Genomic DNA, 20,676 nt, shown 5'->3' on the forward strand with positions numbered 1-20,676 from the left:
AGAAGATTCTCTAAAAATATCTATTGAATGGAATGCGTTATTTTCTATTTATATTTCATACTTGGCACAGTAGGAACCATCACAAGTCTTCAACCCAAAAGTGATATCATTGGATTTTACTTTAGGATTCAAATTAGGTATCAGTTTGATGATGCATTGAATAATGAAAAATTAGAGGCTAGAATAGCAGATAAAAGTGGCAGCAAAAGTCCAATTGAAATATGGCCAAAGGACCTGAATAGACACTTCTTCAAATAGGACATACAGATACAATAGGCCTATGAAAAATGCTTAATGTCACCAAACAACAGAGAGATGCAAATTAAAACTACAATGAGGTATCACCTCATACCTGCCAGAGTGGCCACCATCAACAAATCAACAAACAAGTGCTGGTAAGGGAAAAGGGAACCCTAGTGCATTGCTGGTGGGAATGAAGACTGGTGCAGCCACTGTGGAAAACAGTATGGCGTTCCCTCAAGAAATTAAAAATGGAACTGCTTGGACTCAGTGATTTTACTTCTAGAAATATAATCCAAGAATCCCAAAACGCCAATTAGAAAGAATAATCACACCTATGCTTTCCTAGTTTATTGAAAGATCTGGAAACAGCCCAAGTGCCCATCAGTAGATGAGTGGATAAAGAAGCCATGATACCTTTGCACAATGGAATACTATGCAGCTATAAAAAAGGCTCTCTTGGCCTTTGAGACAGCAAGGGGGGACCTGGAGAGTATTATGCTAAGCAAAATAAACCAGTCAAAGAAAGACAACTATCATACGATCTGATGAACAAAATAAATTGAGGAATAACATAGAACTGGGTGCATGGAAACATGGAACATATTGACACATCTCAGAAGGAAGGGTGGAGTGGGGGTGGGGAGAAATTAATCAAAGAACTTAAATACATGTATGCATTGCCCATGGACACAGACAATAGGGCCATGAAGGCCTGGAATGGAAAGGGGGGGGGGGGGGGACTAAGTGAAGGGAGGTAATGGGGAGGCAAGGGGGACATCTGTAATACTCTCAATAATAAAGATTAAAAAAACACAACAGTGTCATGGTGGTATTCCTCAGGGAAATAATGGCTGAGCTGAGACCTAAAGATGAAGAAGAGTTATCAAGTGGAAAAGGAGAATGGAGCAGGGAGAGTGGAACAGGGTTGAGGAGGTTAGTGGGACTGTTATGAGTAGGGAAAGCATCACGTTTCCTCATGGATCTTCATACATATTGCGCACAAAAGCTAATGCCCTTTTACTACCCTGTTTCCCCGAAAATAAGACAGTGTCTTATATTAATTTTTTTCTCCCAAATTTGCACTAGGTCTTATTTTCGGAGGATGTCTTATTTTGGGGGAAACACGGTAGTTTATATGACTGCCACAATGACCTCTAAATACCTTACATTCGCGAATCCAAATGTAAGGTATTTATAAAGAAGAAAGAGCATGTTGATTGTTTGGTTGCATTATTGTAAGAATCATAGATCTCGCCGAAACCGGTTTGGCTCAATGGATAGGGCGTCGGCTTGGGGACTGAAGGGTCCCGGGTTTGATTCCGGTCAAGGGCATGTACCTTGGTGGCGGGCATATCCCCGGTAGGGGGTGTGCAAGAGGCAGCTGATCGATGACTCTCTCTCATTGATGTTTCTAACTCTCTATCTCTCTCCCTTCCTCTCTGTACAAAATGAATAAAATATATTTTTTAAAAAAAGAATCATAGATCTCTTTCAAAGTATTTATATACTGCATATGTCCACTATGTCCAGATTCTAACTCCAAATTATTTTCAGCCACAGTAAAAGGCCAAAGAAACACATCCTGCATTCTCTTGTTTAAATCTATACTGCAGTGTCATGAAGAAACATGGTTAATCTACTTTGTACCTGCTGGTGAAGTAAGTTCAAATTGCATTCGGATAGCGAGCAAAACCCTCTCCCTTTACATTGATCCTTATGAAAATGTGTCACCATCTTTTCCTTTCAGAAATGTTATTGTCAATGAAAATCAGCCAGACTTGAGCAAAGGTAACGTAAAAATATGTAAATAGCCAAAACTGGTTTGGCTCAGTGGATAGAACGTCGGCCTGCAGACTGAGGGGGTCCCAGGTTCGATTCCGGTCAAGGGCATGTACGTTGGTGGCGGGCACATCCCCAGTAGGGGGGGTGCAAGAGGCAGCTTACCGATGTTTCTAACTCTCTATACCTCTCTCTTCCTCTCTGTAAAAAATCAATAAAAATATATTTTTAAAAATGTAAATACATGTGGTATTGGACATATCCTAAATTGTTTTCCTAGTTTATTGAAACAATGCAACTCCAATTAATTGTATTATGATGGTTGATGGAAAGTTGATTTATAACTTGCCATTTCTGGTATTTAAGTACTAATAAAAAATAATTATTTCTTAAAAATAAATGGCAAATTATTTTAAAAATTCAAAATATGATTCTCTTTTTCTCTCACTCTGAGTTACAGATTTGCTCATGGTGTTGTAAAGGATCAGCTATATTTTTAAATATAAACGTTTTAATTGCACAAGTCACTTGCAAACATAATGATTTTATTCAAATGCCAAACAATTATTTTATATAACAAAAATGGCACCACCCATATGTTTTTAAAGGGTGGGATTGGGTTTGACATATTAACTGGACTATTATTTGAAGTGTTAGAGACCCTGATCAAAGACCATAATTAAAATAACACTCCTTGCTGATTACATGTATTTGCAGGTGGTTATATAACCATCTGGTCAGAATAGTTTGTGCACTGTATTTTTAAAGAACAAAGAGGCCTTCTGTTATCTTAGGCCTTCTTATCGGAGCTGTACCGCATAATAATTTGCATTATACAGCTGATTTAACAGTTTTTATGTGTTTAAGATATCAAGAATAATTGTTAATGTTTTCTAAATCATTCTTAGTTATCATAACTCCTTTGGCCAATATTTGTGAATGTTAAAATTTGAAGGGGTGAACTCAGTCCTATGTGAAGTTGAATGTAGCGTTTTTAAAAATATTGAATTTATTGGGGTGACATGGATTCACAAAATCATACACGTGTCAGAGTACATCTCAATAAAACATTGTCTGCACACGGCATCGTGTCCCCATCACCCCAAGAAAAGTTTATTTCCATCCCCATTTTCCCCTCCTTTGCCCACCTCTTCCCACTCCTCACCCCACTTCCTTTTGGCTATCGCCACTCTGCTGTGTGTGTCTTTGTGTTATATGTATGGGGGTTTTGTGTGTGTGTGTGTGTGTGTTTTCTTTCTTTTCTTAATCCCTTCACCTTGAGGGTAATATTTGAGTTTTAGGTTTGTCCTTTTATAATTAGATGATGTTGTGATATTAAAGACATGGAAATTTAATCAGTGAATGAATAATTCTGGCCATTGTTGAACTTTTGTATATAAACAGCAAGTGCAGGATTAACAAAAATACTAAATATCCAGCAAAACATAGTCCTGTGTCTGAGGAGACTGTAAGTATACCTTCTGTTGAGAAAATTAATATTTGAGATGTTAAATTCAGTTTTTTTTCTTTAACCCAACTGTGCATTCTTAAAGGCCTATCTATTTGTTGCATATTGAGCTATATAAATGTTTCTATTAGAATTAAAGCTTATTCTTTTGGGATTTGATTTATTTTTTTCATTTATTTTTATCTATACATAGGATTCTGAGTTACTAGATGACAAATGAGTTTATTAATTCAGCATTTTTTGTAATGAATGTTTAATGTGAATCTAATATCTTTTATTTTCCTTTTTGAGAAGTAATAGATCAACCCTCATATAAACTGACTTTATTGATATGCTATATTGAGAATCATTTAATTTCATCCAAACCAACTGCTATTGAATTAACCATTGTGAATACTGTTGTTAAACTTTATAGGCTACTAATGTATTTATTTAAATTATAACCCCCTAAAAATAAGTTTAGAACAAATTATGTAACTCTCTCTGGGGATGTTATAAGTAGTTCCAAGTAGATGCTGGTTTAGGTTATCCTAAAGGAGCATTGTAGTGGAGAAGAACATAGTCTTTGGAGACAGACTACCTAGTCTCAAAAATGGGCTCAGTTGCTTTCTACATAATATTAGCCTTGGTTTTATCATCTGTAAAATGGGGAATATAATGCTACTTACCTCATAGGCTTAGCATGAGAATTAAGTAAGATGCTACTAAACTATCACTGCATTTTTCCAGTGTTTAATAGATACTTAACATGCTCTTAATAACTTTCCTTTTATTATCTTAATGGATTCTTATGATAACTTCAGAACCTGCACTATTACTGGCCCTATTTTATGGAATAGGAAATCATCTTAGAGAAGGTAACTCTATTGTACAACATGTCAAACACACTATCCAACACATAGTAAGCACTCTGTAATGTAAATGCTGTTACGGTCATTATTCTAGAACTTGTCATTAGGTATTTTGAGAACACTAGTCTGCCTTTGAACTTAATAAATAATAAATATTTATTGAATTATTCATTTATGGCACATTAAAAATAATTGCTTTAACACTGTCCTCTACATGACAATCCTTCAAATATTTAAGGACAAATAATCCCTTCTCTTTTGAAACTTTTCACCAGATTAGTACCTGAAGAGTTTCAAACTTGTAGTTGGTGATTATAACATAGGACATTTATATGTTCTGGGTCTAATGTCAAATATTCTGACTGTGCTGAGAAACAAGTGATAATTTCCACCAGAAGATAAAAAATTTTAGAGTGCTGTCCTGGCCGGATTTGCTCAGTGTATAGAGCATTAGCCTATAGAATAAAGGGTCCCTGGTTCAATTCCAGGAAAAGGCACATGCCTGGGATTGTGGGCTTGATCCCCAGTAGGAGTCATGCAAGAGGCAGCCGATCAATGATTTTCTGTCTCATCATTGATGTTCTATCTTTCTCTCACTCTCCCTTCCTATCTGTAATATATATATATATATATATATATATATATTGCTGTCAAAATGTAGAGTGCTGTGAAAATGGTCATTTGGAAAAAAGAAAGCATATAAGTTGTAATTTTAATAAAAATATAAAACTTGAATGGAACACTAGTTCAGTTCTACTGAGTTTGAGTATATTTGAAATTCCTAGTTGGTGCTCTATCCACTGAGCCAAACCGGGCTAGGGCTAGAAGAGTTTTTTTTTTTTTTTTTAATCCTTACCTAAGGACATGCTTTTATTGATTTTAGAGAAATTAAAAGGGATAGGAGAGAAAAACAAATAAACATCGATAGGAATAGAGAAACATTGATAGGTTGCCTCCTGTATGTGCTCAGACCAGAGATGAAACCCACAACCTAGGTATGCGCCTTGACAGGGAACCAAACCCACAACCTTTTGGTGTATGGGACAACACTCCAACCCGCTGAGCAACCCGGCCAGGGCAGAAGACAATTTTTTTTAATCAATTAAGTTTTGTTCAATATCACTTCAAAACCAAATGGAAATGTTCCTAAACAAAAGGAATCAAATAGAGGGAAAACATGCTAAGCATTAAAATGCATGAGCTAACATCCATATCTCAGGTTTTTGCTCAATAGAATATAATAAAACCTAAGCATTTCTCTACTTTACATGAAGATAAAATGAACAAAAGATAGGAGAATTATGAAAGTGTAATAGGTTAACCATGGCACAAACTATTCTTCTATTTCAGGCAGAACCAAAATGTGGTTACTATTAACAGTGGCAAGTTTGATATCTGCTCTTGGAACTACTCAAGCTTTCTTTGGAAGGCAAAATCATGAAAGCCCTGAAGTGAATATGAATATTGTAAGTTACTGGAGGAAAAACACACACCTACAAAACCAAGATAATACCATGATTTAGGATTACAGTAGATTTTACATGCTCAATTAAATATAACAATATCTACGTATTTACTAGGTGCATTTTAGAAGTAAACTAAAAAAGTTTTGATTTTTCCTCACCAGGGTCAGATGATTTCTTATTGGGGATACCCAAGTGAAGAATATGAAGTCGTGACTGAAGATGGTTATATTCTAGAGATCTTCAGAATTCCTTATGGGAAGAAAAATGCTGAGAATAGAGGTATAACCTTCTTTCCCTCTTTCCTTTCTCCCTCTTTCCCTCGCCCTTCTTTCTTTCTTCCTCTTTCTCACTCTCTTTTCCACCATTCATGCCTTCCCTGTTCTTTTCCTCCTCTTTTTCCTCCTTTAATTTTTTCCTAGACTTAATGAGACTAGATCATTCTGGAAATGCAACAGTGATGAAGTCATTTCTTCAAGGAGGGTCACCATCAAACGAATGAGCTGGATACACAGATGATTATAATAATGTGTGATCAGAGCAATGCTAGAAGTGTGCTCAGGATATTAAGCTAGAAGTCCTGGCAGTGACACCTAACTAGGAGAAGTGAAGGAAAGCTTGCTCTCTGAAATTAAAGTGAGCGCAGTCCCGGAGGATCCAGGAGACAGAGCCAGTGTGTGTGCTGCAGAGGGAGAAAGAGGAGGCAATTCAAGGCTCATTTGCTAAACAGATAAAAGTCATTTTTGCTAGTTCTATTAAAAATGTATCTTTTTCTCACTGTAGAAAAAGTTGTACAATAAAAAAAAGTATACAATTAAGTAGGGCCACTTAATTTAACATCATGCTGAATTTCTTCAGCATATAATTTTTCAATAGTTTTTGGAGACATCATTGGCATACAATGGAACCACATATTTAAAGTCTATCATTGGATAAGTTTTGTCTCTGAGAAACCATCACCACAATTAAGGTAAGTTACTAAAACCCAGTCAACTCAAGCAAATGGTGTAATTGTAGTGATACGAAAGTCTCTTTCCTATCTTTATCCTTGATCTTAGAATGAGAAATGTGTTTATACAGCGTTAAAATAATGTTCTTCTTTAGGCCAGAGACCTGTTGTGTTTTTGCAACATGGTTTGCTCACATCAGCCACAAACTGGATTGCCAACCTGCCCAACAACAGCCTGGGCTTCCTTCTGGCGGATGCTGGCTATGACGTGTGGCTGGGGAACAGCCGGGGAAATACCTACGCCAGGAGGAATCTCTACTATTCACCAAACTCAGCTGAATTCTGGGCTTTCAGGTAAAGAACAGGAACAATGCCCAATTGGACACAAAAGTCAATATTGAGTTTAAAAAGCATGGGTGTTCACCCCTTTCAGTTCAGTCCCACTTCAACGTATTATATTCCAAGTAAAAAGAGAAGGAAGGAATTTTTATTCTAATTGTTTCTTGGGTTCTTCCATACGCCTCATTGCAAGGGCAGTTTTTTCCTCCAAGGGTAGTTTTTTTTTTCCACTTTCTGTGATCTCATTGCCCAGTATTTGGGAATAATGCTTTATGTTTCTGATTATGCTTTTCCAAATGGAAATGAGCAAAATGACTGAAGCAAGGAAATTTTCTGTCCTGAGTAGATTTGAAAAGAAACATCCATATGGATTCAAGAGGATGTTAAACCTAGTTGGGGGTTCAGATCAACACTCTGAGTCAATATCAATATCGAGGTTGGGGTAGGAGCAATGACATTTGACACTATGGAGATATTATCAAAGCCTTTCTATCAGGCTCCCTTTTGTGCCTTATTCCCGAAAATTACTAATGGAAGTGGAGAACTGAAAACAATTTGGCTAAAAATGCTCTGAGAACTGAAAGGAAGCCTGTGTCCTGACTCTAGTGAGGAAGAGAGAGAGCGACATGAGAGGAGACTAGAGATATTGATGAGGGCCTGATCAGGCAGAGCTGTGTAGGGAGACTTGCAGCTCATTCTAAATTTAATGAGTTGCCAATGAAAAGCTTTAAATAAGGGAGCAATGTAATCCCATTTTCATTTTCAAAAGTCACTCAGGCTGATTTGTGAAGAATAAAATAGAGAGGGATCTGATTCATATTAAACAACAGTGGAACACTGCACACAAATTATTATTAAATCTGACATTGTTTTAGGGATAGAAATAATCCCAGCTACAGATATTACCTTGCTTTGATTAAACTGTGGCTTTAATGCTGTGCTTCAGAAATGATGTCAACTGCTAATAAGAAGCCACCCCAAAGAGCACTTGGCACTCACTAATGCTTATCTAGTGTTCAATTTCTCAAAGGGAGCATTAGCTATAAACCTGTTTGACTTTTAGAAATTATAGCAAGGAAATATGTTGTATTATTTGTCTTTTTTTTTTCTTGCAGCTTTGATGAAATGGCTAAATATGATCTTCCAGCCACAATTGACTTGATTTTAAAGAAAACTGGACAGGAAAATCTACACTATGTTGGCCATTCCCAGGGCACCACCATTGGTAGGTATAGCAGTCAAAGAAGGTGGTTTGGTTCACCTAGACCCTTTCCAGTTGTGATGCAGGTGTGTTGATCATTGTGCTTATTGCTTTCCTTTCATTACATATACAATATAATGCCTTCAACAACCTGTTGGTATAGGGACAATTATTATCCCTATTGTGGGGAAACAAATAAGGAGTAAATAATTTGTGCAAAGTAACATAGTTATTACAAACTAGAGGCCTAGTGCATGAAATTCCTGCACTGAGGAGAGGTGTCCCTCAGTCCAGCCTGTGCCCTCTTGCAGTCTGGGAGCCCTTGGGGGATGTCCAACTGATAGGGACTGCGGGGGACAGGCCTAAACTGGCAGCTAGACATCCTTAGCACAGCCATGGAGGTGGGAAAGGCTTCTGTCAACACCGCTGTGGTTGCTAGCCATGAGTCTGGCTTCCGGCTGAGTGGTACTCCCCCTGTGGGAGCACATTCACCACCAGGGGGCAGCTCCTGTGTTGAGCATCTTCCCCTGGTGGTCAGTGCACGTAACAGTGACCGGTCATTCCACTGTTTGGTTGATTTGCATATTAGCCTTTGATTATATCGGATGAAGTAGCTCATTTACCCAAGTACTTTGACTTCCAAGCCCATGCTCTGAAACATTGCACCACACAGCCTCTGCCCTGAATTGATTCCATTTACTCAGTCATATTAATGGGGCACCTAGCAGATGTCCTGAGAATACAGGAATAAATAAAACAGATTAAAATCTCTGTCTCCCTATGTTCCAGTGGGAGGAGGCAGAGAAAATAACAGAGATTAAAAAGTAAAATATAAAGCCCATCAGATAATGGTAATGATATGGAAAGAAAAGTAAATAAAGGAAGGATATTAGGAAGCATCAGAGGAGTACACGGCAATTTTAAATAGGGAACAGCACCAACCACTCTCTAAGCAATGAAAAAGGTCAGAGAGTGAGGCATGGGCATTGCATACCTGGAAGACTGGTGTTCCAAGAAGAGGGAATGGCAAGTGCAAATGATCTGAGCCTGGAGTAGTACAAATAACTCTTTTTTGCAACAATATGACTATACTATTTTTAAAGTCAGGTAAAAGAGCTCATCATAACTTTTTAAAAGCTCTAGCCCTATGTCCCCATAGAGAATCTATGGAAATAAAACAAATATTAAAAAATAATAGAATCTGATTAACTTGAACAAGCACTAATGGTCAATCTCTCAGGTTTCCTCAGAAGGCAATCTTATTAAAGCTACAGTAATGTCATAGTTGTAATACACACATACACACACACACACACACACACACACTTCACCTATTTCCTTGTTGTTCTGTTTCAGGTTTTATTGCCTTTTCTACTAATCCCAAACTGGCTAAAAAAATCAAAGCCTTCTACGCATTGGCTCCAGTTGCTACCGTGAAATACATCAAAAGCCCGCTAAAAGAACTTACACTTATTCCTACGTTCCTCTTCAAGGTATGTGATTCTTTTTAACTGAATGTAAGATATAAAATTGTCCATGGATTCCAAAGGGATGGAAAGTAACAAAAACACCTAGTGACCAATCATGTTTGTATTCAGAATAGAGATGTACACATTTACTAGTACTCTACTATTTCTTGCATAGAACCAACCATGTTTGAATACCCACTACAGCTTGTGAGATCCCTGTACATTTCTTTGTTCTTGATTACTTTGTATGGTTTAGCAATGCCCTCATAGATATTTCATACACCAAGCACTCCATTCAGCTCTGTCAAGACTAGGATTCCACCCCTGGAGCAGGGAAGGGGGAATAAAACCAAAATAAAACAGTCCAACAAAAATGGAAACTAACTAGGCCAAGAAAACTCTAAAGATGAAGAATAAGATAGAACGGGAAGGGAGAGTAGGGGAGGGGAGAGGAAAAGGAAAGGAGGGTAAGGGAGGGTAAGGAAAAGGAAGGAAAGGGAAGGGAAGGGAAGGGAAGGGAAAGGAAGGGAAGGGAAGGGAAGGGAAGGGAAGGGAAGGGAAGGGAAGGGAAGGGAAGGGAAGGGAAGGGAAGGGAAGGGAAGGGAAGGGAAGGGAAGGGAAGGGAAGGGAAGGAAAGGAAAGGGAGAAAGAGAAAGAGAAAAATAATGGTTGAGTGAAGCAAGGACTTTGAGATCCCTCTTTAAATACTCTTGGCTTTCTATGCCTTTTTCTAAGAGCTCCTTTCTCTTTAAATAGGGATTTGATAGGGCAGTAGCATAGATTTCAATAAAACATAAATATTAAGTAGGCATAATGGACAGCGAATTAATAATATTTATTTTTTCCAGAGCCTAATCACCTACTTCTCCCACCCACAAAAACCAACACACACATAGTTTCCTTAAAGAGAATAGTTTAGCCCAAAGCTATCCAATGTATTGATGATATTTCCTTGTCTGATTTTGTCCTATTCACTTCTTTTCACTCTTAATTAACATGTGTGTCTAAAGCCTAAGAAACTTTACTTAGAATCAAAGTGTAAGATTTTATGATGACCCTGGCTACATTGATACAGAACTTATTTCTCAGAGGCAATGTAGAGAGTGGTAAAAAACAAACAAACAAACAAATAAACACAAAACCCAAACCAAAACAAACAACAATAAAAATATATTAGACCTTAACTTCAAGGCTTAAATCAAGATTCAAGTTATAATCAGTTAGCCCAAGAACTTGACTATTAGCCTCATGTTTTCTCAGGTATAAAATGAGGATGACAAAATGTCTATTTTGCTCAAGAAGAATTGGGTCCAATTCTTCCCATTATTAAATTACCTCGCCTCCTTGTCTTTCTGAAGACTTGACTGAAAATATGGTTCAGAGTCACCATTTTCCTTTCTGATCTTTTTATTATTTACTATTGAAATCACACATCTTGATGCTTAGTTGTGACATTCTGCCATGCTGTTTTTTTGTTTTGTTTTGTTTTGTTTTTTTAAAATATATTTTATTGATTTTGTACAGAGAGGAAGGGAGAGATAGAGTTAGAAACATCAATGAGAGAGAGAGTCATCGATCAGCTGCTTCTTGCACACCCCCTACTGGGGATGCGCCCACAACCAAGGTACATGCCCCTGACCGGAATCGAACCCGGGACCCTTCAGTCCCCAGGCCGACGCTCTATCCATTGAGCCAAACCGGTCCCGGCTGCCATGCTGTTTTATGATTTTATTTCATAACTCTGATTACCTAATTCTTTTGTGTTTTATACTCATTCTCAGCAGTCAGTACAGTTCTCAATGTAACAACAAATACCCGGTATTAATATATTCCTTGCTTATTCCACAACTTTATTGTGGGAATTATTTGAACATATTTGAAATTCCTAAAACAGCATTAAAAATATGAAGATATCATCAACCTACTTACACCTGAACTGGTAAATTAGATGAACTAATTAGTATTTTCTGAAGCTTGACTTTTCCAACCTTCTGATGCTTTTATTTTTCAGGTTATATTTGGTGACAAAGTATTCTTCCCACATCATTATTTTGATAATTTCCTGGCCAATGAATTGTGCACCCGAGAGTTACTAGATGAGATCTGCAGCAATGCTTTATTTATCATTTGTGGATTTGACTATAAGAATTTGAACATGGTTTGTATGCATTGAAATTTCTATTCTGAATATTTGGAACAACAGTTTTTTTATTACTTGACCCATCATCACTTAGAAATGGTATTTTATAAGAACTAAGAGTAGCTTCAGAATTGTGTACGTGATCTATACTAATAAAAGGGTAATATCCTACTTAGACCAGACATCTGGATGTCATTCCGGATGTCCTTTCTGATGAAGCCAGGGCTAGAGGGAAGCCATCCTGGGTCCTGGGTGCCTGCCAGCAGCTGGTGGAGGGAAACCCATGTTCTGGGTGCCAGAGGAAGTCAGTGCCCGCAGCTGGGGGAAGGAATTTTCATGCATTGGGCCTCTAGTATACAGATAAGCCTATGAGAAATCACAAATCATTGCTCCCATTTTTGTCCCCTGCAGCTCCCTTCCATCACCCCATTGTCCCTTTATGCAGAAAAAGTCACAACTCACTAAACTAGTATATATAATGACTGTCATTTATACACACACACACACACACACACACACACACACACACAGTTCTTCAAAGCAAGAAGTTTTCCATTTTGATAAAATGGAGATGATAAACTCCTCTTTGAGTGGCTACAAATTAGATGAGTTAGCCCCATGGTCGGCAAACTGCAGCTCGCGAGCCACATGCGGTTCTTTGGCCCCTTGAGTGTGGCTCTTCCACAAAATACCACGACCTGGGCAAGTCTATTTTGAAGAATGGCATTACAAGAAGTTTAAGTTTAAAAAATTTGGCTCTCAAAAGACATTTCAATCGTTGTACTGTTGATATTTGGCTATGTTGACTAATGAGTTTGCCGACCACTGAGTTAGCCTATGCAAGCTCTAAAGTGATGTACAACTGTGTTGTTCATATCCTTCCAGTAAATGCTGCCTTTAACCACTTGAACTGGATCAGAAAAACTTACATCTTTGCTGTAATATGTATGTCTTTTCACCACAATATCAGAAAAACTCCCATCTTAGAAACAAAATAAATATCTAAGTGTGAGCATGCATGTGTGTGTTTTCTTCCTAGAGCCGCCTGGATGTGTATCTGTCACATAACCCAGCAGGGACTTCTGTTCAAAACATGCTCCACTGGACCCAGGTATCACTTCACAAATGCTGTTAAAATTTATTTTCTGAGCCTGAACCTAAAGCACGTTTTCAAAATAATCTGTCAAATGTTCCTGTTGGGGAATTTTTCTGGCATGGGACTACCAGCTGAAAATAACTGTCGTTCCATGTGAGTGAAAATCCCATGAAAGCAGGTGTTCTGGGCAGCAAAGAAATGAATGATTTTTATGAAAGCAAAGCTGTGTTTAATCTTGCATCAATACCTTGTCCTGGTGATTAATAGATTTTATTTTGGGAAGGAAAATAAGTTTTTTAATACTTGTAATTGTTTTAATGGAAAGTTATGCTACTTGGACATGTTTGGGTTGTATGTTTCACCTAGCAAGCAGAGTTTTTATTTCCTTGTGTTCTTCATTTCTCTACCATAGGCTGTTAAGTCTGGGAAATTTCAAGCTTTTAACTGGGGAAGCTCAGTTCAGAACATGATGCACTTTGATCAGGTAAGCTTCTTAAAGTTAAAACCATTCCCATTTTGAAAGACAAATCTTTAAAAGGTTAAAAATGAAATTATGATAACTGTGCATATATTTTCCAAAGGAATGTTTATGCCTAAACATAGCCTTAAGGAAATAATAAAGTAGAATATTATTTTCTTGTGATTCCTTCATCATGTCAAACATCACCCCAGTCTCCCATTCTCCCAGTGGGTTCTCACGTTCCAGTGGCTGTGCTCATTCGAGCTGCTCTGGAAATAACACATCCCTACATGTGACAAACTTAGAATGAATTCATCACCCCTCACCACATTAGACCTGCCCTGCATTCCAGACCCCTGTCCCCCAGCAAGCTGTTCTCTCCAAAGTGCAATTAACTAGTATAATAAACCAGTAATTCTGACTGTTTGTGAGATAGAGCTGGAATCTCAGGTTCTTTAAACAATATCCTCTCCTTTGTTGTCAGCCAGGAAAGTGATTCCATCACATTTCCAGATATAAAAGAAGAAAGGTGTGCTTACAGGTTGAGGGTGAGAATCTTTTTCAGCAGAAGGCCCTGTGGGGTGCAGGCAGACATATTGTGTGCTCCTCCCACTTTTTGTAGCACAAAGAACCCAAACTTTGGGGTCTGCCCTCCTTGAGGTCAATATGAGTTCAGGCAATAGTTTCTTCACCTCTTCTCCTACATTCAGGGAGTTACTGATAATATTTAATGGGATAATGTGTATCAATCCTCCACACAGAGTAAACTCTCAGATTATCACTGGCTAAATATGAAAAAGGGGAACACCTACTTTTTTTTTTTTTTTTTGTAATTATCTCCTTCTCCTCCTTACCCCACCTCAAAATTTTCCACCCAAGTAGTAGCTGAACAAAACTACTGATTTTCATCGGCTTCCATGCCTCAATATTTAGAAGGGATTTATGTCTTTTCACCATGATATCCTATGTGTAGAGATGCCTCCATTTTTAAAACATCTTTGATATCTTTAAAGAGGCTTTTAGAACATCATCAAATCAAACATTTGTTGAAAACACACTCCACCTCCAATCATCACCTCCTCAAACAGTTGAAACAGAGACTTGCTTTGAGTCTGTCTTCCTCCTGGGCTCTAAAACCAATAATCCAATGACTCCATCTTGAGGATTAAGTGGGACCAGAATAACATAATTCTAAATCTGCCCTCTCTCCAAGCAAGCTGGTAATTGCTAAGGATGATCTTCAACTATAATAAAGTATTAAAATATTAAGGAAAACTGCACATGGTAAAAATCCTTTGTTATGGAAAGTTGCTTGTTACCTAAGGTGACAATAGAAAAAAATAGTATTTAGGGTTAGTTTTGTTAAGAATATAATATAAAAAACTAACAAAATTCTCTGGGAAAATTCTATCACTCTTTTTTAAGGTCCTGCTTTATGAGCCTTATAAAGGCTATGTGTGAATGACAATTTTCTAAAAATAGGAAATGGATCTGATAATAGCTTTTCTCATAATTTGAACCAATATTAAGTAAACTCAGGCAAGTATTTAACACAGACAGCTTCTTAAATGAACCAATTGATCTATAGACTCACCATATGGTAAGTCAATGCAAAACCAAAATAAATGAATCAGGATATTTTTTTAAAATAAATCTTTACTGTTCATATTATTACAAATGTTCCCCCCCCCTCCCCCCCCCCCCACACACACACATTGCAGTGAGAATCCAATAAAGTTCACTTCCTCCAGCTGGAGTTGAAATCTAAATTTTTAGTTTGTAAGAATTGTTATCTAAAGCCCCACTGTTCACTCATGGCCAGGGATCAGCAACAGCTGCATCACCTGGGAATGCAGAACCTAGCCTTCCCCCAGATGTACTGAATCAGAATTTTCTTTTTCACAAGATCCCTAAGAGATTCACAAGCTGTTAAATTTGAGAAGCACCGATCTAAATCATATTGTAGCCAATTTGCTCTGTGGATAAAGGTGACTTTCTTTGAGCAATCATTGCTTAGAATTTACTTGTAAAACTAGGTAATGACATTTGCAACAATATTGATGAACTTTGAGGGCATTAGACTAAGTGAAATTTGTAACAGAAAGATAAATACTATATGATCTCATATGTGGAATCTAAAACAATAAAAACAAACAACAATAAAACTGAGCTCATAGTTATAGAGAACAGATTGGTGGATGCCAGAGACAAGGGTAGAGAGTGGGCAAAATGGTGAAGGTGGTACAAAGGTTACAAACTTCCAATTATAAAACAAATGACTCCTGAAAATGTAAATGTATAGCACAGTACTACCATTAATAATACTGTATTGTGTATTTGTAAGTTGCCAAGAGAGTGAATATTAAAAGTTCTCATCACAAGAAAAAAAATTGCAACTATGTAAAGTGAAGGAAATTCACCAGATTTAGGGTTTTGATCATTTCACAATATATACATATATTAAAACATTATGTTGTACATCTAAAATTAATATAATGTTTTATGTCAATTATACCTCAATAAAAAATACATAGGCCAGTTTAGGTTATATGAGCTATCCATGGAATATGTACTATGGTTTAAAGTGCAGATACTTATGAAAACTGTGGTTCTTTCTCTCTTGTATATTAGCCTACACCTCCCTTCTACAATGTGACAGACATGAATGTGCCAATTGCAGTGTGGAATGGTGGCAAAGATTGGTTGGCTGACCCTCAAGATGTTGACCTTTTGCTTCCAAAGCTTCCTCATCTCATTTACCACAAGGAGATTTCCTTTTACAATCACTTGGATTTCATCTGGGCAATGGATGCCCCTCAAGAAGTTTACAATGAAATTGTAAACTTGTTGGGAAAAGATCAAAATTAGTTCCAGATTTGAAGAATTATCCATTTACTTTTTCAAATACCTTTTTCCCCCCTCCTGTCAATGATTTTCTGTAATGTTTGAGATACAATGCTTCTTTCAATAATTTTGACTTTAGAAATATATTAGCATCATCCAATTTTCTGTTTTTCATTTAAAAGAATTTTTTAGCCCTAACCAGTTTGGGACTGAAAGATCCCAGGTTTGATCTGGTCAAGGGAATGTACCTTCATTTCAGGCACATCCCCAGTAGGAGGTGTGCAGGAGGCAGCTGATCAATGTTTCTCACTCTCTATCCCTCGCCTTTCCTCTCTGCAAAAAAATCAATAAAAATATATTTTAAAAAAAAGAATTTTTTAAATTTGATTTTTCACTTAAAAAATGATTTAGAAACATTTGAAAGAACACATTTCTGGAGAGGTGAAACTTCCAATCTTCTCATTCAATTTATCTTCTAAACTCAGTGTAGATTATGATCTATAAACCATGAGTATCTCCAAAAGACATTCCTGGGATTGAATATTGACACCTCTTATGCATGCTTGAGGTTGATTCTGGTCAAGGGCATGTATCTTCATTTATAAATTGCTTTCCATTGTCTACTATTGCTGAAGCTGTCCTTCCGTCTTCATAGTCAGAATACCACCTGCTCTTTTGCATGTTTAACCCCATGAAAAGGCAAATTAGGGGTAAAATGAGTTGTAGTCAGATCACTTTCACCTCTTACGGAGAAGAGAACAAGGATAGGTGAGGAAGCATCAGACAATCTGGTTCAGGAAATTGAGAAGCAAAGAGTGTGCTGTCCATTCCTACTACTGTTCTGCCCCCATGTCCCTGGACCTCAGCACAAAATAGGCAGCAACTAACCAAAAGGTTTTTGAAATCACTGCCAGTTTCCTGGCAACCTCAGGATCCAGAAACATTTCCACTGCTATTTAAGTCAGAATGTACAACGCCCAGCAGTTGATACACCTCCCCACAAAATGATGGCTCCCCAACACTTCCAAAATTTCCAGTAAGCACAGCCTCACCTGGGAAATTCTACTAACCCTATGATATTATGGCCTCATATTTAATGCAACTCAGCTTTGGGGATCCCACTTATCATGCTGTGGTTGGGTTTAATGTATAAAATAGAAATGAGATCAAGAGTATCTTGTACCTAGCATAGTATACAGAACAGAGTGGATAGTCACAAAAATCTGTTAATGATTTTTATTATATTGTCATGTCCCTCAAACTTTGCTAGAAAGCCTGAAGCTTTCTTATTTGTTTTTATTCCCTCACCTTAGTTTTTAAAGTGGAAACAAAACAAAAAAATTCTAAAAGAACATTATTTAGGGGCCTTTATTTCAGTCATTTCTGTGAACTTTGACAGCAGCCTTTAATAAGCTGACAGGAAAATCTCAGCGACTAGTGTCAAATACTCATGGTGGTGTAGCCAATTAAGAAGTCAGATATTTCATCAGTTCTGCCTTCTCAAAAGAAGAACACCCATTATATTCTTAGTCTCCTGTGCTTTTCCAGCCAACTGCTTTTTGTTTAGTTTGCATTTAGCAAACAAAGGCAGTTTGGGTTTGGGTCTTTGAACACAAGTTAATGTATTTACCCCCACAGCAGCTCTGCTAATATCACTCATTCCTAAATCTGAATTGTTAACATATAAGCTGATCTTCAAGGATTCGTTTCTCGAGCCACTTCCCTCTTCCTGTGCTAATTTTAATCAAATTTGAGACATCACATATTTCATCCATATTTCTGTATGTATTTCTAGAAGATAAGTCCTCTTTCTTTAACATAATAATACCATTATCACAACCAAATCTTCCTTAATATCAATAACTATCCAGTCAGTGTTGGAATTTCTAATTGTCTCATAAATGTCAATTTTTTTCTACAGTTTGTTTGAATCCGAATCCGAATAAAGTCTTCTCCTTTTATTGGTTGATCTGTTTCTTGTCTCTTTAGGTCTATACATTACCTTATCCTTTTATTTTGATTCATTTAATATTTCATTATTTTTGAAAGAACTGTATTTTTTCTTAAACTTTCATACCACTGAGATTTTGCTATTAATATTTCAGTAATGCCACTTAACATGTTCTCAAAACTTCATTTCCCATAAATCAGGATTTCTTAACCTCAACACTATTGACACTTTTGGCCAGGTAATTTTTCATTTTCCTGGTTAAAGCATAGATTTTGGCATCATTGCATAGTATTATATATTTCAGATTTTACACACTGGTCCAGAAAACTATTTTTTTAATATGGAAATATGCTTTGTGGCTATATCAGAATTGCTGCAAATATACCAATGTTTTCCTTTTATATCTCTAAAATTTAACTGTTCTATTAAGTTAATATCATAAGTGTCCAAACAGGGACATGTATCTTATTCTTATGATAAAAACACTGTTGTTTAATTAATATTTTCATATTCACAATCTATTTTAACAATTAAAATTTTATAGAAACTATAGTTACCCAAATCTGCCACTGTGTGGAGATTTGCTTGAGTTTTCCCTTTTACTGTAATACAGGGTATTTACATACTCTAATTAAAAGATGGTGCTTGGGCTCCTTTTACTTAGTAAGTTAAATTCCCTTGTTAAAAATGGTACAGAATGTATCTTTAAAGAGAGAATGAAGTCTTAGAGAAATTTACAAGTGAGAAGTAAGGGTCATTGTTCCTGTGCTGGACTTCCCAGGGGAAGGACTGACTAGCAGCCATTTTTGTTTGCTCCGCCCTGGAGATTCCCTGAGATTACCTAATTTATAACCCTACCCAAGGTGAGTACAGTGGCTTTTGCATATGAATGGCCTATTCTTCTCAGCCTAAACCTGTTAAACAAGCTGCAGCTGGGTCAGGGAGCCCCAAAGCTATCAAGAAAAAGCCCAAGGCCTTACCAGCGGCAGCTGATCTTGCTTCTCAGTTTACCGAATAAGGTAGAGGAAATTTAGGGAAGTCAAAGCATTAATTAGAAATGCACAGCATGCTGGGTATTGCAGTAGGATGATGATGCAGGGTGATTATAGACATTTTATAGATGATCCTATGAATGGGTTATTGCATCCATCTTTGGGTGAAAACTGTTTTCTGAACTGCGAGACTATAGTCTGCCGAGAAGCTTCCAAATCATCTAACCCTTGAGGCACAGAACTCTGGGACTGGATTGGCAGGCGCGGGGATTTTTAGTTCATTGCAACCCTTTTATCATCACTGGTTCAGAACTCACCTAACAAGGTTGCCTGGGCAGCATCTGTTGTATTTGAAGTCATAATTAATCTGCTTCCGTTGAGAAATTTCTGATTGCAACATCTTTTGGGCTGTTGGTAACAACATGCTGCAGTGACAGCTGCCTCTGGAAGGAGCTGGGATCACCCGAAGCTCCCGAGATTTGAAGACAGATCCCCGGAGAATTCAGGTAATGACTTTTTATCTTTTTTTGCAGAAACTGAGTCACAGTGTTTCAGTGAGACATGGGGCATATCTGGAGGTACAAAACTTCTCATGTTGGTGAGGAGTGTTGTGCTTTGATTCTGGCAAGTTAGGCAAGAAATAGCAAAAGTAGATAGTGTGACCTAACCACTCCAGATGGCAAAGATATGCTGCGGGGTTTCTAGGCAGGTTAGGGTGAGTTTTCCCTTTCAGAGAGCTGCGGTAGCATTTACAAAGCAGACATTACTGTACTTGGATCTCCATAAAAGGGGGCATCACACGTCTACACATGGGAAATGCTAGTCACAGATACTTTTAAGGATTTAAGAGACTTTTCTTTGGGGTTGGGCATATAAAGGCTTGGGAAGTAGTATTTGGAAAATATTTCTTTAAATGTATGGCGTTTCCAGAAAGCCCTTCATTGTCCCATTCCAATGGCCTTGAGCATGTGTATTCTTTCTTGCCAGCAGGGTCATCTGCAGGGAAACGTGGGCCCAAATGATTGGCAGGAATCACTGCACTAAGTTACATTCCCGCTTATGGGAATTGCAAACACTCTTCAATAGCTTGTGAAGGACACACCATTTTCATTTTCTGTTGCCTCGCCATGAAAGTGTACTGGGTGAGAAGTGAAAAATGGTTTATATTAATGCGGGTGTTATTTAAGCATATCATGTTCCACTAACTCTCCGAATCGCAGGCCTGCATTGAAGGCTGGGGAGATGGGGAGGAGTCAACTGATGGACTAATATGCCCCCTAGAAATGAGAGATGAAAGGATTGTCCTTTAATTCTATATATCAAAGCCAATGGTTGTTGCTTTTGTTTGTTTTTATAATATACTTACCCTTTATTTTTCATTCGTAAGATATAAGAAAGAAGTTGTTACCAGACTTTATAAAAAGAAGTCAG

General features: G+C 37.4%; 1 protein-coding gene across 1 annotated transcript in view; it reads left to right on the forward strand.

The window, feature by feature from the left end:
• LIPK (lipase family member K) overlaps window positions 1-20,676 on the forward strand; it is a 253,310-nt gene that overhangs the window by 203,415 nt on the left and 29,219 nt on the right. Inside the window, exons 2-11 of the mRNA XM_084904387.1 lie at window positions 5,692-5,807; window positions 5,969-6,086; window positions 6,909-7,107; window positions 8,208-8,317; window positions 9,650-9,786; window positions 11,774-11,920; window positions 12,942-13,013; window positions 13,411-13,482; window positions 16,090-16,325; window positions 19,669-19,751. Of these exons, the coding sequence (XP_084760513.1) occupies window positions 5,703-5,807; window positions 5,969-6,086; window positions 6,909-7,107; window positions 8,208-8,317; window positions 9,650-9,786; window positions 11,774-11,920; window positions 12,942-13,013; window positions 13,411-13,482; window positions 16,090-16,325; window positions 19,669-19,751 (1,279 nt within the window). The 5' untranslated portion in view covers window positions 5,692-5,702. The remainder of the gene's footprint in view (window positions 1-5,691; window positions 5,808-5,968; window positions 6,087-6,908; window positions 7,108-8,207; window positions 8,318-9,649; window positions 9,787-11,773; window positions 11,921-12,941; window positions 13,014-13,410; window positions 13,483-16,089; window positions 16,326-19,668; window positions 19,752-20,676) is intronic.

The sequence above is a fragment of the Pipistrellus hanaki genome, assembly GCF_964339955.1.
Source record: "Pipistrellus hanaki genome assembly, chromosome: 14".
NCBI classification, from domain to species: Eukaryota; Metazoa; Chordata; class Mammalia; order Chiroptera; family Vespertilionidae; genus Pipistrellus; species Pipistrellus hanaki.